Raw genomic sequence first — 15,170 nt, 5'->3', positions numbered from 1 at the left:
TACACTATTTCCTTGCCTCAATTATCTTTCCTGTTATCCTTTTCAAAAAATTAATGTTGGAAAAAAAAAGACAAGGAAAGAAAAACCCAATTTCCAAACAAACAAAAAAAATAAAAAAAGCTGGAACAGAGCAATGTTCTGGGATGAAATGCTGTCCCGCTGTTTTAGAGAATCAATGTCATCTAGAATACTGGGCTCCCGCGGAATCAACCTAAATGACATCAGGCCTCCCGTCCTGACCACATAAAGCCTGACACCAGCTGAGGGCTGCCGGAGAAAGGGAGGCTAATGATCGCTACAATAGTGTCATGTGTTTTATCACTTACAAGTCTTTATGAGATGGTTAAAAGCAATTTTTTTTGATGATGATCTATCATGGATAAAGAAATTGGCTACCACTCTTAAAAGATTTGTAAGGAGACTCTTAAATGGGTATTCTAGATTATTTTTTTTTGTCTTTGAATGTTACATTTCCTATTTTAGAAAACTGTATATGCTCAAGAGCTCCAGTTTTCAATTTTTAAAAAGACTTGTTGGCAGAGTAGTGTAATTCTCCATGGAGGAGACTTGAAATTGGAGGAACCGTTTATCCATTTTATCTGAAAACCTTGCCACTTCAAAATTGAAAACCTATCAAATTAGTCAGCAGAAATCGATACCTACAAGGGCCCTCTCCATAGACATTGCATTGTCTGGTCATTGATTTCCAACTAGGTCAATATTTGTTACAGTAATGGGACCAGAAGACAATGAGTGCAGTCTTTCAAAGAAAGATGGAGAACATACCAAATATTGTTATTGATTTCAAAAGTCCTATTTCAATGACAAAGGACTGCACTGGTCTTCATTTCACTGATGGATTATGCAGGTTCAGAAAACAAAAGCTAGATGCATACTGCAGCTCTGTCAGTTGGGGAACTTGATAAGGACTAAAGTACATGTACATGCATTTGTTTTTTCTTTAATGTCAGATTATACCAATCCGACAAGCCAAAATGAAATGGTTCTATGGTGATGAGCAATGCTATAGCACTTTGATATTTAAGTAACATTTCTCTTAGACTTCTGTGATTGTTCGTGATGAAACAAAACTCCACTTTCAACATGGGCAGTGCAAATATCAGATGTCTAACCTTGATCGCTTGAACCCAATTAACTCTCATTACTCCACAGAAAGTAGATGGAAGATTCTTATAATCCAGAAGAGATTAAAATAAACAATAAGTGCAACAATGGTTTTTGATCATCATATATATATAGCAAAGTCACAAGGTGACCTAATGACCTTGACTTGCTTCTTTCAAACACCTGATAATTACTCAAGTCAATCATGAAGTTGCAAAAAAGTACATAAATGGAATTAAAATGGACTGATGAAGAGTAGGTTAAAGTATCCCTAAAAATCTTCATGGATTTTTAATTATTTACTTCAATGAGAGAGAGAGAGAGAGAGAGAGAGAGAGAGAGAAAGAGAGAGAGAGAGAGAGAGAGAGAGAGAGAGAGAGAGAGAGAGAATGCAACATGCTTCATGATTGACATTTTGCTATATGTTCATAATGTCTCTAAAGAAAATGACACATGTATAGGTGTAGGTATTTCATTCAGTCAACCATGAGAAAAGATCAGATAGGGATTGATAGCCCGAAAGGGAACACATATGTGATATATATAAAAACTTCTGTCTCAAATGTTGGGAGAATGAAAAGTGAAGACATAAAACTAGTAAGCAATCTGACAGCTATGAATTTGATGGGTGCAAAAATATTTGATAAAGTATACACACTACATTACATTATATGAAGGTTAAATTGCCTCCAGGACACTTTGCTCACCTGAGTGTTATTGCTTTGCTAGGCTATAAACAATTTCAGAACACCCACATTTCACGTATGAAATCTGTGCTTTTTACCTGAAACAGTGATCGGAGGTAACCCGATCTTCATGATCTGTTCCAAAACTTTTTAAAAGATTGTATTGATCCATCGCGAGCCGTTTCAATGGCTCTCTAGCCTGATTTACTAGATAAGGGCAGAAGATGTCTGAAGCTCCCTAATAAAAGTAAATTTTCTCTTTCGCTTCTGTTATAAAACACCTGATCAATCCATCACATGTCAGACTGGTCTCCATAGAGAGAGAGAGAGAGAGAGAGAGAGAGAGAGAGAGAGAGAGAGAGAGAGCGAAAATATACAAGGATATACTTTTAGTTCCTGTTACAAAAATAACCTCAATAATGAACACAAAAAAATAGCACAGTTTTCTTTAAACAATACATATTGTGGGTACATATTGGAAGAAAATAATCACCATCATGAACCCGCTTGATTTGACGGAAATACCTTGAATGTCACTCTTTTATAAGGTTATGTCGTTCCTTTCAAACCTATGATAATAAATTGACAATACACACCTTCTACGAATGATAAGGGGAAAAACAACGCAAAGGAACGGTTATATTGAGATCGCAATCCTCAACCCTTATTGCGCTCATATGTCAACACCTTTTGTCTCAAAATAAAACTTTATTTGTGTTTACCACGTTCTGAATAACCGAATTACTAAGATGACATCGTAGTATATGTGCATGTTGACTTCCATAAAAACAAGTGAAAGAGGAATTAATCAACTCTAGTTATTCTGCTAGAAAAGCCATTAAATGGTGATTTCCTAAGCGCATCATGCCTATCTATAGCCGTAGAAACCACTAAAGCCATCGATGGCAATTTTTAGTTATTACGTTGTAGTAGTAGTTTTTTTTGTCTCTGTGTATTATGCACTCTTTCTGTGAATGCCAATAAATCCATTTCGGTTCCAAGCCTACCTTCCAAAACAATGTCCAGACGTCATCAAGAGATGTTTACTTCACTGCAAGAGCACTGTTAATTGAAACTATAAACCTTAAGCCCCCTCCTACTAGTACTCAATACCAAAAATATACTACGTTAAGTTTGATGAGAATTTGCCTTTCATTATTTTTCTTTCTGGATAAATAATTTCTATTTCGTAATGATCTACTTAAATTATAAAACAATATTTAAATAATTCACCATCGAGAGAATAACTTGTTACTGAGCGGCGAGTTTAAAAAATATCTTCATGAAACAAATGAAATACTACTTTAATTATGCTTTATTGATTTTGATGTTTAATATGTACTAAACCACAGTTCAATGGCCTTGTCCACAACATCTATACCAAGAGAACAGAGAGAGGGAGACAACTCAATTTTAGATTGATATCATGCTACATACTCTTAGAGTTGTTCCCCTTGTTGTTGCCCTCTCTCCTCTTGTCCCTTCCCTGCTTCTGGAGTTTGGACAGACTCCTTCTTCTTCTGCTTCCAGCATCCTCACTCCCACAGGATCCTGAATATTCTGCCATAAACAGAGATAACAGTTTTCAGACTTATTTTGAATTAAAACCAAAAAGCCCCTATCACCTTTACTTTACATTAAAATTATGCTATCAGCCTATATGTACAAGCTCCAACATAGATATTTGTATTCTTAACACTTCAATCTTACAAATTTTCATTGACTCCTACTAAAGATGAAATAAAAAAGGGCTTGTGTGGGAGTCTGAACTATAAAAGAAGCGAAGCATCCATTTGCAATGTATGGAAGTTCTTAAAAAAAAAAATTATCGGGGATGCCAACTTTGTGAAATTTCTTCCAAATTCGGCAATAGAAAAACCATAAAGCACTGGAACACATCTCATTACTGAACTGTGTAATAGTGCATTTCAGAAAGAGTCATTATTCTTCTGCCCACTGCAAGTCTTCTATGCCCTAAAATAATTGCTTTAAAAAAAAATCCTACGTACATCGGGGTTACTAAATCTGTCGGATTTTGATAGCTCTCCTTTATTTCACGACCTCCAATCAGTTATGTCTTAGAGAAAAAAGCTTCCATACAAAGTTTAGGCAATTTTTTTCTCTGAATGTCAAGAACGTTTGGCTATCGGATTGTCACGGTGCAACCGCAAGTTTTGTAACAATGTTCTGTAGTACATACTGATATTTACTCCGGTATCATTTTTCATATGATTTTCTCAGTAACCGATTTGTACTGAAATATATTTCCTTTTGGTTCACAGCTTCTCTTCTTTAAATCAATCTGAACATCAATTTCAGAGTCAATTTTAAAATAGTAACATATGTCTATAAATAAATAAATTATTGTGTGATTTACAATGCACAATTCTTGCATTTTATATAAATTTTCTTACATATTTCATGTTAGACATAAAAATTGGCACATCATTCTTCATACATATTTGCTCTATAGAGCACATAACATTGGCAAGCAAAATTATTTCCTTTCAAGTACAAAAGGGGATGGGGCTAAGTACTGCTAGGGCTACTGACTACTCAAATTGTGAGGTTGATGACTGATCTTTACCTGAGCTGACTGGACTCTGTGACATCCATCTAATGTCATCGTTACACCTGCTCCCTGCATCAAGCACAGTATCCTCTCCATTGTCGCTAGATAATCGGATTATTGGAAGGGTCTTTGAACGCTGAAGCTCCCGATTACTCCGCCTTTAAATTAAAAAAAAAACATTACAGTCTTTTCATTTGACTTTTTAGCCCTCTGATGTTATTTCTTAACATATAAATATATGTTGCTGCCTTGATATACACTGTAATTATTAAGAATAGGACTATTACAGAGAGAGAGAGAGAGAGAGAGAGAGAGAGAGAGAGAGAGTCAGAGTCAGAGTCAGAGTCAGATTTGCACAATTTAAGGTTAACCAACAACTTTAAATTGGAAATGTTACATTGAAGGTTAATGTCCAAATTCCATGCCTGAACTCGATTCCTTTGGGTCATTTCAAAAATTAAGTAGCTGTTTCAGAATCCCAAGGAGATGTGTGATGTACAAGTTGATAGAAGTTGATCATGTTACATAACAATGAAGAACTGGGGAATACAGTAATAGAGGAAATGCCAGCAACTGGATTAAAGGAACAATGGCCTATCACCTACTTCTGCATAAAGTTCTATCATTAAACTACTCTTAGCTGTTCAGTTTCCTCCTCCCTGCCCCTCCAAAAGCAAATGATCTACAGGCTGACAACAATCATTTTACAGCAACCATGATGACAACAGACCCCAGGGATTTATCTTGGTTTTTGGAGAGCCCAATTACAAGGCAGTTTTTTCTATCATTTTGTCTGGTGGTTGGCCCACCGAGGGACACGTCTTGGTGATGAGCAGGATAAATTGGGCTAAATTTAGGGCCTGTTTTTATAAGCAGTTCCAATCATGAAACGCACACAATTAGATTTCCCTGATCTGTTCATTGGTTCCTTGTCTATGAAAAATTACTCTTCCACATGGAAAAAGAAAAACAGCAGATAATGGGAAATGGCAGACTGGAAGTTAGCGCCACTGCATCACTAACACCAATCTTCAGGCACGTGTTTGGACAGGCTTCAAGTGATGTCATCAGTTCTACTACTTCCAATTACAGACAAATTTATAAAGGAAGGAATTGTGCATTAAGACGCAAAGCCAAATCCTACACAGTTCCTTTGCAAATAGCCATAAACCTTGCAACATCCGTATCAAAAGTGCATGGTTTTTGAAGTATCAACACACCCCCATGCTAATGGGTTATTTAAGGGTATGAGGTGGTTGGGATTCACTCTAGATTACCAAATCTTCTTATATATTCATTTTCACTATCACATGCAATATAATACTCTCAAGTCCAAAGTTGCCACCAGAATGGCAGTAGGGAAAAATTCTTCAATACCTATTGTGGTTTTATTTCAGAAATTCTATTCATGCAGGGTCATCAATTTTTGTGGATATAGTGAAAATCAGTAAATTTGTGACCAATGATCCTATCATAAGGATGATATTAGATATTGTACTTCGATAAAATTTAATTTCATAGATCAACTGTACAATGCGAAATCCACAAAAACCAGTATTCAACCAATACTGATGTAACCACGGGCAATTTAGTATTATCCTTTTTTTTAATTACTTTCTAATCATTTTATTTATTACAACTACAAACAAACAACCAGCCAGGACAAACTTTGGCCATCTCCTTAAGCTTCATATGGACTGAGCTCAGGTCCATGGTCTTTAAGCTGGTACCATGGATGATCTATAAATGAACTTGAGATTTGGCAATGCTCTAATTCTGACCTCTCCTTGACGCAGACACCAAAGTGAGATTCAGCACGTAGGCCACAAATGACCAATCGCCTTCCTATTTGTTTCCATTTGGTAAATAACAGTTTCCAACATTTGAGGAAGGCATAATTTGTTGAAAGAAGGAGAAAAAAGGGTATCAATAAATTCAATAACTTCACAGATAGGTGCATATTGGTGTGAAGTCGATTCCCACGAGAGGAGCGGTCTAATTATCAATATCAAAAAAATCAACCATATCGTAATGTGTCAAGAACATGAAATTAGACTAGGGATTGCAACAAAATATTTTATAGACTGATTGCCTGTGAAAACCAAATTCTCAAAGGAAATTAGACCCAGTCATAAATAGAACACAACTTTGGAATTTGTGGTCCCAGTCTGATTATTCAAGTGGTACCCATAGTGGAATGAACCCACTAAGTGAACTCCACTGGCAAACCCTAAAACAATGACAACGGAATAAACTGTCAAACTGTTTTAAAATGATGGACTACTTAAGTTAAAAGGTCTGCACATTAAGTCACATTAGCTAATACGAAATCACAATTCTTAAATTGTGCTTAGACAACAAATTTCAGTTGTAGCCGACATTTGAATTTCAAAAAACCATAGTCCAATCAAAATGTGAATCTTTCTTCCTTTAAAAGTTATTTTAATGTACTTTATTTCATTCCATACTGCATTTGACATTTACTCATAGTTATTCAACAGTAGCATTTGCCCAATTTAATGCATATAAAGAGGAAATAATAAATTACTACCTTGCATCATTTAATTCTCTATGGTAATCAAAATAAAGGAAACCCACAATGAAACTAAGAAATCATTTATTGTTCCCAGTGCTTTGCTATAAAGATCACTTGCATACAAAACAAATCAATCTATTTAAAAAAAAAATTATGCATTGCAGAGAAAAGAAATCCTTTGTGACACAAAACCAAAGGAATTGGACTAAAATATATTATTCAAATTAAAAAAAGGTAATGGTTAACGCCCTCATCTAAAACATAATCTGCTAAATCAGCAAAAAATTAAATATTTGTATCAATAAATAAAAAGCTCGTTTCTTTTATAAAGTCAATGTTCATATGCACTTACCGCACAGCCCTCTTGAAAGACGTTCTTATCCGACTAAGTAATGGTATATTCAGCAGAGTGGTCATTTCTCTTGCTATGGAAGTTTTTTGTTTAAATCCAAAAAGACCTACAACTTACTCCGATAAAATGCAGGCCTGCTCAACACAGACTGTCCTCGAGAAAATTCCCTCAGAAACTTGAAGAAAGCACAAATCAAGAATTGTCAAGTGTTAACAAGTTCCTTGTAAAAAAAAAAAACAGGACGAGAATTTACAGCTTCCCAAAGAAAAAAATAATTTTTTTGGTTGCTTGTATTGATTCCGAATTGACAGAACTAAACAGTGGCCTGTATAGGATCGTAAATCAGGACGACACGGGACTCTACATCATTTTATGTACTATACTCGCATACCCTGCACCTCAAGGAGGCAGTGAACTCCTACATCATCTAACAGCAGATCATCAAAGAATCGGCAAATCAATCCGATTACTCTAGAAAAACGCTGATGGCAAAGGGTTTATTTAGACTGATAATTCAGTAACAGAATTACTTTATTGAATGGCTATAAAAGATAATGTATCTCAATCATCCACTAATTGCTCTAAAAGTTGTTGCTCTAAAAATACATTTATTTAATGAAAATTATATTCCGCAGAAAATTTTGCATTTCCATTAATTTAAAAGAAAATGTTCTAAGTGACTTTTCATAAAATGTTTAACAGGGGAAATGATAGTTCACTTTCTACTGTCAAAATGGTTTTAACTCTATCAGAACCAAGCCTGCTATCTTGACACTTTGCAAATTGATAGTTCCCCCAAAAATATGACGATACTGAAATACTAGCACTTCATCACCATCTAACCATTACTTCTATACCTAAGGACAATATAAGGTAAACTTAAAACAGACAAACCCAGTTTGAAACACCAAATGACACAAACAGAAAAATAACTACATCAAAGAAAATCAATTTTCCACCAAATACCAGTACTAAAAATTTTACATTTATTTCATGTCACCTTGGCCTGTTGACGGTAAAACTGTGACATCAATATTGAACTATGATCTGACAAATCTAGCTAATATTTCAATGCTGTACAATAATTATTATCCCCACCCCCCTTTTTTAAAGGAATTTCAAATACACCTTGTGGATATTCTCAGCTTCAATTTTTCAAATAACCCTCTGTTAACCTTATAATCTGAACACATTGGACCTCTCTCTCTCTCTCTCTCTCTCTCTCATGATAATGAATTTCAGTTTACAAACATGTGCACGCGCCCTACTGTAGCGGTAACCTAGCTTTCTAAAAATCTTCCTTTAATATTCTCTCTCTCTCTCCTCTCTCTCTCTCTCTCTCTCTCTCTCTCTCTCTCATGATAATGAATTTCAGTTTACAAATATGTGAATGCGCCCTACTGTAGCGGTAACCTATAAAAATCTTCCTTTAATTTTTTGCCACAAATTAAGATTTACATGTCCCTGGAAGCTTAATTTTCCTGTTTCCATTGATTTCCCATTTATAGTTTGAGGAAAATGTTGTAAAAGAGATGTGAAATACCCCGAGTAGATAAATTAATGCCATAGACATGCTAGAGATACACTGGCTGAAAACAACTGCTTATAGATTAGCATTCCTGTTCATGCACAGGTATTGAAGAGTTCATGGTTATATACAAACCCTCATTCAGGGGGAATATATGCACCAATGCAATCATAAATGTCAACATTTTCAAATGATAATATCACATTTGTGAAACTCCCAACGGAACAGGTTCAATTAATAAGACATTTTAATAAAAGTAAATGTAAATTGCAAGTTTCCTTCATACAGAGAGTTGAGACTGCACTTCAAGAACCTTCATAAAAAATACTTACTGGTATTATATGACCCTGATCAAAGTCATGAATATATGTCAACATTAACAAAGAATAACCCAGTGCATCTCTGAGATAAGACTGAATATAGCAACCAAATCCACTTATCAGCACTGCAACAATTACCCAAGCATTATCTCTTTCCTATAACATAATATGCATTTCTTTCAAATCTAATTTCACCCTCAAAACCTATAAAAATTGATCGCAGATCCCAGTGACGCTGAATCTAATGAAATATAAAGCACATGGAATCAAATTTTCCATGGACTTGGATTTATACTCTGCCACACAGCACCAGGATGACCCAAAATGTTGTAGTATATGCATGTCTTCCTAATTTCAATTTCAACATAAATCAGGATAATTTTTCAAAGACTTCTAAAAATAAATCTGAGCGACCTTCAACTAATGGGCTGCCTAATGTTTCATCACCACATGATTTTAGTCTGAAGTCACAACAACTGTCAAATCTATTCTGTCACATCCACCAATAGATTCATTGTCTATAGTCTCACTTACATGTAGACTGATAAACTAAGTATCACTTACCAGTTAATTGCTCCATTGGCTTGTATCCATCACATGTAGATATACTGACTAGTGACAACTCATGTGTCAATCTATGGACTATTAGCATTCACATGTAGATTTATTGATGACACTCTCATGTGCACTATTGAGCACTGTAAATTCCTAATACAGTTGAACTTTGATATTGATTATCTCGAATACAATAGATAAAAGTGATTTGTAAATCCCAACCACTCATTTTTTGAAGTATTTTACCCTCGATATCTCAAAAACTTGGATATCTCGAAGTTCTTAAACAGTCCCATCTAGTTCGAGATAACGAAGTTTGACTGTATTTTATGTGAGTACTTAATTCTATGATTCAATCGTTTTGCATCAAATTGCAAGAATATAAAATCGCAATCACCGATTTTCCAATATGTTTCTTAACAGTCTACATCAGTCCAAAAAATTAAGGCAAGATTTTAAAATCCCCGCAATGTGCTTCTTGCGATTTTTCGAGGATATCAATTCCTTGCGTTCAATAAGGAATTTACAGTGACCTGTGGACTAATTGTCCAGTCACATCTACCTAAAGAACTGTCTACTCACACTGACTTGTAGATCTACTGTCTTACTGTCTTTGTCACATTCTCCTGTAGATTCATCAACATCCTTAGATTCATTGTCACATTATACAAATCTGAATATATATTGTCATCTTGTACTTACCGTATTTTTCGGAAATTAGGTCGATACTTTTTTTCCCAGACACGTGGACCTCGCCCTATTCATCGCTTCGCCCAATTTATGGTTTTTTTTTGGTTGGAAAATTTGATATGAAATTTTGCAAAAATGTATGCAACCCTCCAATAAAATCATGAGTGTTTACTATAATACTGCTTGAATTTCTATGTAAAAATCGTATGGATTTTAATCAATATAATGTAGTAATTTATCATTTAAACAAAATTAAATGTAAATAGATTCATTTCTTCTTACATTTCTTACTTAGATCACTCACTGAATCATCTTTCGATCATTATTACATGCTGTCATGCATTTTGATCGTATGCTTACGATAAACAGGAAATCGATTTCGGGCGGTAAAAGTAAAATGAGAACCGTACAAAGGGTAATTACGGGGGGGAAATATCGTCGGGTAGAAATAAAAAAAAACCAATTTGTTTTCATAAAAGAATACATGAATAAGTTTTTTTCTGTATATTCAACATAAAACTTTCGATGAAATTTTAGCCAGGTGTCTCTGAAATCAGTCTAGGTAGCACTTACTTTGTTTATACACAGTTGAACTCTCGGCACATGCTACTCATGCCCGCAGGCTTCAATAAGATCAGAGGTTGACTCGTGTGTATATACACAGTAAAAAGTCACACAGAGACACGGGTGGCATGTGCTACCATAGTCATGCCTCCAGGCTAGGTTACTATCCCCCGGTTAACACCAGTTTGTACACATGGCAGGGAAGTAATAAAAACGATCTTAAATTAAAACCGGCCGTACTGAATTAATTGGTTTGAAAATTTTGATACAATTTCAGACATTTTCTTACGATGTTTTCAAGAAATACATTTTATTTCCCTTTTGTTTAAAACTGTGAAATAAGATTAAAGGCTACTATATGATAACGTTATTGGTTTAAACCAATTATTCATTAAAACTAGCGGTAATTTTTTCGACCAATTCTTCAATGTCAACCTATTTATACTTTTTTTTATTTTTTGGCTAAAAACGGCCTCCTTCGCCCAATAAACCGTATCAACCTAATTTTCGAAAAATACGGTACTTTTTAATTTAATACCATTAAGCCATACCCAGTTATTCATTTTCTGTCTATTCACTCTCACCTGTGACACTGTCGCCATGTCATTCTCACCTGTAGATTCAGGTGTGGGTTCAGTGTGTGTCAGTCAGTCAGTCAGTCAGTAAGTAAGTTTTATCAATAATTATAGTTCATCACGAGTTAAACATGTGTATAATTGTTAAATAATATTATATTGGGTTATGGTACATATTAAATTATAATGTTATATCAAGGTGAATATCAGTTGGGTGTACTTACACTCAACCTGCAGATTCATGGCACAGTCACACTTACATCACAGTCATCTGTATAATTTTTCTTATTTCATCTACATGTAAATTACACTTACACTCATACTCACTTGTTCATTGTGTCATTTCAATGACCAGTGTCAATTATATTCACAGTTACGCACATGTCCAATTCATTCACCAGATATACAGCCCAATGTAACATAGACTGCCATTATGCATTATGTTCCAATATTTTAGCATAGCTGTATACTGGTAACTGTCACATAAGAATACCCCCCCACCCCCACCCCCCCAAAAAAAAAATTCAAGGAAGTGTCTGTAAATGGTATAACATTTCTACTGAAGTATATGATCTACTGATGATGATACAATGACACTGGGTCATGGACAAAATGAAAGAGCTCTTGCACTAATTGCCAGAAATTCACATTAGATGTTTAGATTTGCACCTTCACTGAAATTAACTCTGTGTTTGAGTATTAAATTCTGTAGGCAATAATGTTTAAATTGATTTAGACACCTTATAAAACTGAAAATTTAACTTCAAAACCATTGATTTTTTTTTTTCATATTTAACATTTGCCTTTCTCTACATATTTCAATAAGAGTTATCTCTCATGCTCTGCCTTGTTGAGTTTCCCTCCTGTTACTGGTAGTGATTATCAAAGAGCAAGAACTCAAAGAAATAAGTAAGTTGTATTTTTTTTTATTTGATCTCCAATAATGGTGCAAAACTGATCTTGTCATAATTTTGTTAAAAACTATGTAAAGTAACAATTTGTCTACTCCTCTTTGTGGTTGAATTTAATTTTTTTTCAATGCAGTCCACCATTCCATTATGTTTTAATTAATATAAAATATAATGTAAAAAAAAACATTTTTACATCACTTTAAATTCTCACATCAAAAATTAAATGGAAATGTCAGGAATGGGGGAGGGGGGTGTGGGTGGGTTTGGGCTACTGTTGGGGGTTTATTTCAGGCTAAAAGTAATTACTATAAATCTATAAAGTGGTGCAACTGAAAAACTTGCCAGCTACTATATATGTTAGAAATTTTTGTATCGATAGTTTTAAGATATACTTTTAGATGCTCTTGAAAGCTGCAGCTAGATAAATGGCAGAAATATGTTTTGAAAATATGTACTAATTAAATTTATGTTTTCAACTATAACCCTAAAAATAAAGTCCATAGATGAAATTTCACATTGGAAATGTCTAATCTATAATTTTTGTCCACCTATTTATTTATGTATAATGAACAAAATATAATCATACATTTCAAAGGATAAAAAATAAATCGCATAAACGCTAAATCCATTAAAGGACAGAAACTTTCTTACAAAACCAGTGCATAATAAGGTTCACAATGTTTTTTTTGTACAATTTTTCTTTTAAAGTTCTATTTCTGAAGTTCATAATTTAAAAAAAAGGCAGACATGTTTTTGCCTATAAAATTCTGTAAACCAACATTTTTTTTCGAAAATGGCAGAAAATACTGATTAAAAATTCTACCCCTAAAACAAATGCAATATAATATGCTTATATACCATGATCATCCTACTGGAAAGAGGAAATTAAATTCTATGAACTGAAACAATTAGTACATTTGCTGCAAACCTAAATTACTGATGAATTAATGTCTCTAATGGCTTAGACAGTCGTTTAAAGCAAACCCTAGGAGAAAAGGACACTCATCAGGAGTTCATTGATTCCTCAAAAAGGTAGCCAAGTACCTGTTACTGCTTCAGTCTGAAGCTTGCGGACCGAGTAATGTTAAGTCCATCAACAAAAGACTTTACAGACTCGGATAGCACATTAAATCCCCTAATGCATTCTCAACCTCAGACATCCTTTTAATCTCTGTGTGCAATCAGTCAGTCGCTCTCATTTGCAAAAAAAAAATTGTAACTGTTATATCATACCAATAAAAAAAAAGAGAGCGTTTTCAGAATTCATTTCATTTGAGGGATCAAGCTTAAAATGAAGGACCATATTCATTATTTATTGTGCAGATGATTTTCTAAAATGAGTTGCTTGACAAGCAGCTGAGAATATTTAAGGAGCTTAAAGTCAAGAAAATCATCATGTTGCTTTCCTAAATTCTTTTGCCGATAAAATTCATTAAAAAAGCATAATTATACATAACCTTTAATTATAACATCTCCCTTTTTAAAATATATAAGTACACGTATATTTTTGACAATTTTGTCCTCACCTATTTTGAAAAACTTATCATTTGGGGGAGGGGGGGGGGGGGGGGCATTAGCTCCCAAGGTCATTGATCATATGATCAGCTGCTTTATTAATTTTATCCTTATCTGACTGCGAACTACTCGTATCCATTCCTTGGTCCAATCCCTACATTGACCCTGCGACTCAGCTGCCGTAAATCATAAAATTCATGCCTATAAAAATAAATCCTAGGGCATTCACATCATACAGACAAGAGTAAGCCCAAAACATATATTATTTCATCTAAAAATATTGGTGAAATATCCCTCCAATAAATTTTTTTATAAGCGAATCACCTAATTGCCGTTGACACCCCCCAAGAGATATTTGATTCTTGATGGCTAATGAACTGAAGAAATCTGATCAGCAAATAAAGAATAAATGCACAAAATTCATATCAGCAACCATTTTAATTGACCATGTATGTAGCCAGAGTGTCATTTAACTATTCTGTAACAATAAATTTTCTAAATTACAGTTATTATTGAGTTATTTTGGAACTGCCGTCTCTAATTCCTTGTTCCAAAACTTGGAGAAAATTTTGCTGGAAGGAAAGACAGAATATCCATATCATATACCATATTTTTACATTCATATTACTGGAAAACTTTTATAACATTCAGAATCTGAAAATTTTCTTCAGGGTGTGGTCTTTTTCTTTTTATATTAAAAAAATATATGAGTATATTGATTATTTTAGTGTATTTTTAAATTATTCATTAACACATGACAATTTTCTGAATCCTACCCTTTTAATATCTATAAACATTCTATACAAATGGTTAAAAAATAGACTTGGATCAAGTTCCATTTTTGTTTTCACCACTGACCCTTTTCTCTAGACTGTACATTAAAATTAATAATGAAAAATAAATTAAATAACCGGTCAATAATTGCACTATCATTCAAAAAACTCTCTCGTTTAAAAAAAAAGGGGAGAATAACCAATTGTATGTGAAATTTTAGCATCATAAATTAAATGAATTTTGAATCTCACTAGGACATTGAAAGTGCTAACAATCCAAACAGAATTTGTATTTAGGAACCTCACTACAGCAAGACTTTTACTTATTTAGAGCCTACATTACGAGATGGTGATTTAAATGTTTTGGTGAACTGTTTGTTTATCAATTGATTTTGGTGTATTTCATCAGTGCTCAGTGGATAAAGTACCATACTTGTGAACCCCAGATCACAAGTTCGAATCTGCCTG

At 34.0% G+C, this 15,170-nt stretch overlaps 1 protein-coding gene across 7 annotated transcripts in view; it reads right to left on the bottom strand.

The window, feature by feature from the left end:
• LOC128167614 (ankyrin repeat and fibronectin type-III domain-containing protein 1-like) overlaps positions 1 to 15,170 on the bottom strand; it is an 87,543-nt gene that overhangs the window by 24,997 nt on the left and 47,376 nt on the right. For all 7 annotated transcript variants that reach the window (XM_052833424.1, XM_052833426.1, XM_052833430.1 and 4 more), the window contains 2 exons: positions 4,399 to 4,541; positions 3,249 to 3,371 (listed from right to left, as the gene is read on the bottom strand). In XM_052833424.1, coding sequence (XP_052689384.1) covers positions 3,249 to 3,371; positions 4,399 to 4,541 — 266 coding nt within the window. The remainder of the gene's footprint in view (positions 1 to 3,248; positions 3,372 to 4,398; positions 4,542 to 15,170) is intronic.

This window comes from Crassostrea angulata, chromosome 10, assembly GCF_025612915.1.
Source record: "Crassostrea angulata isolate pt1a10 chromosome 10, ASM2561291v2, whole genome shotgun sequence".
In the NCBI taxonomy this organism is placed as follows: domain Eukaryota; kingdom Metazoa; phylum Mollusca; class Bivalvia; order Ostreida; family Ostreidae; genus Magallana; species Magallana angulata.
This window is presented reverse-complemented; position numbering and strand designations above follow the sequence as displayed.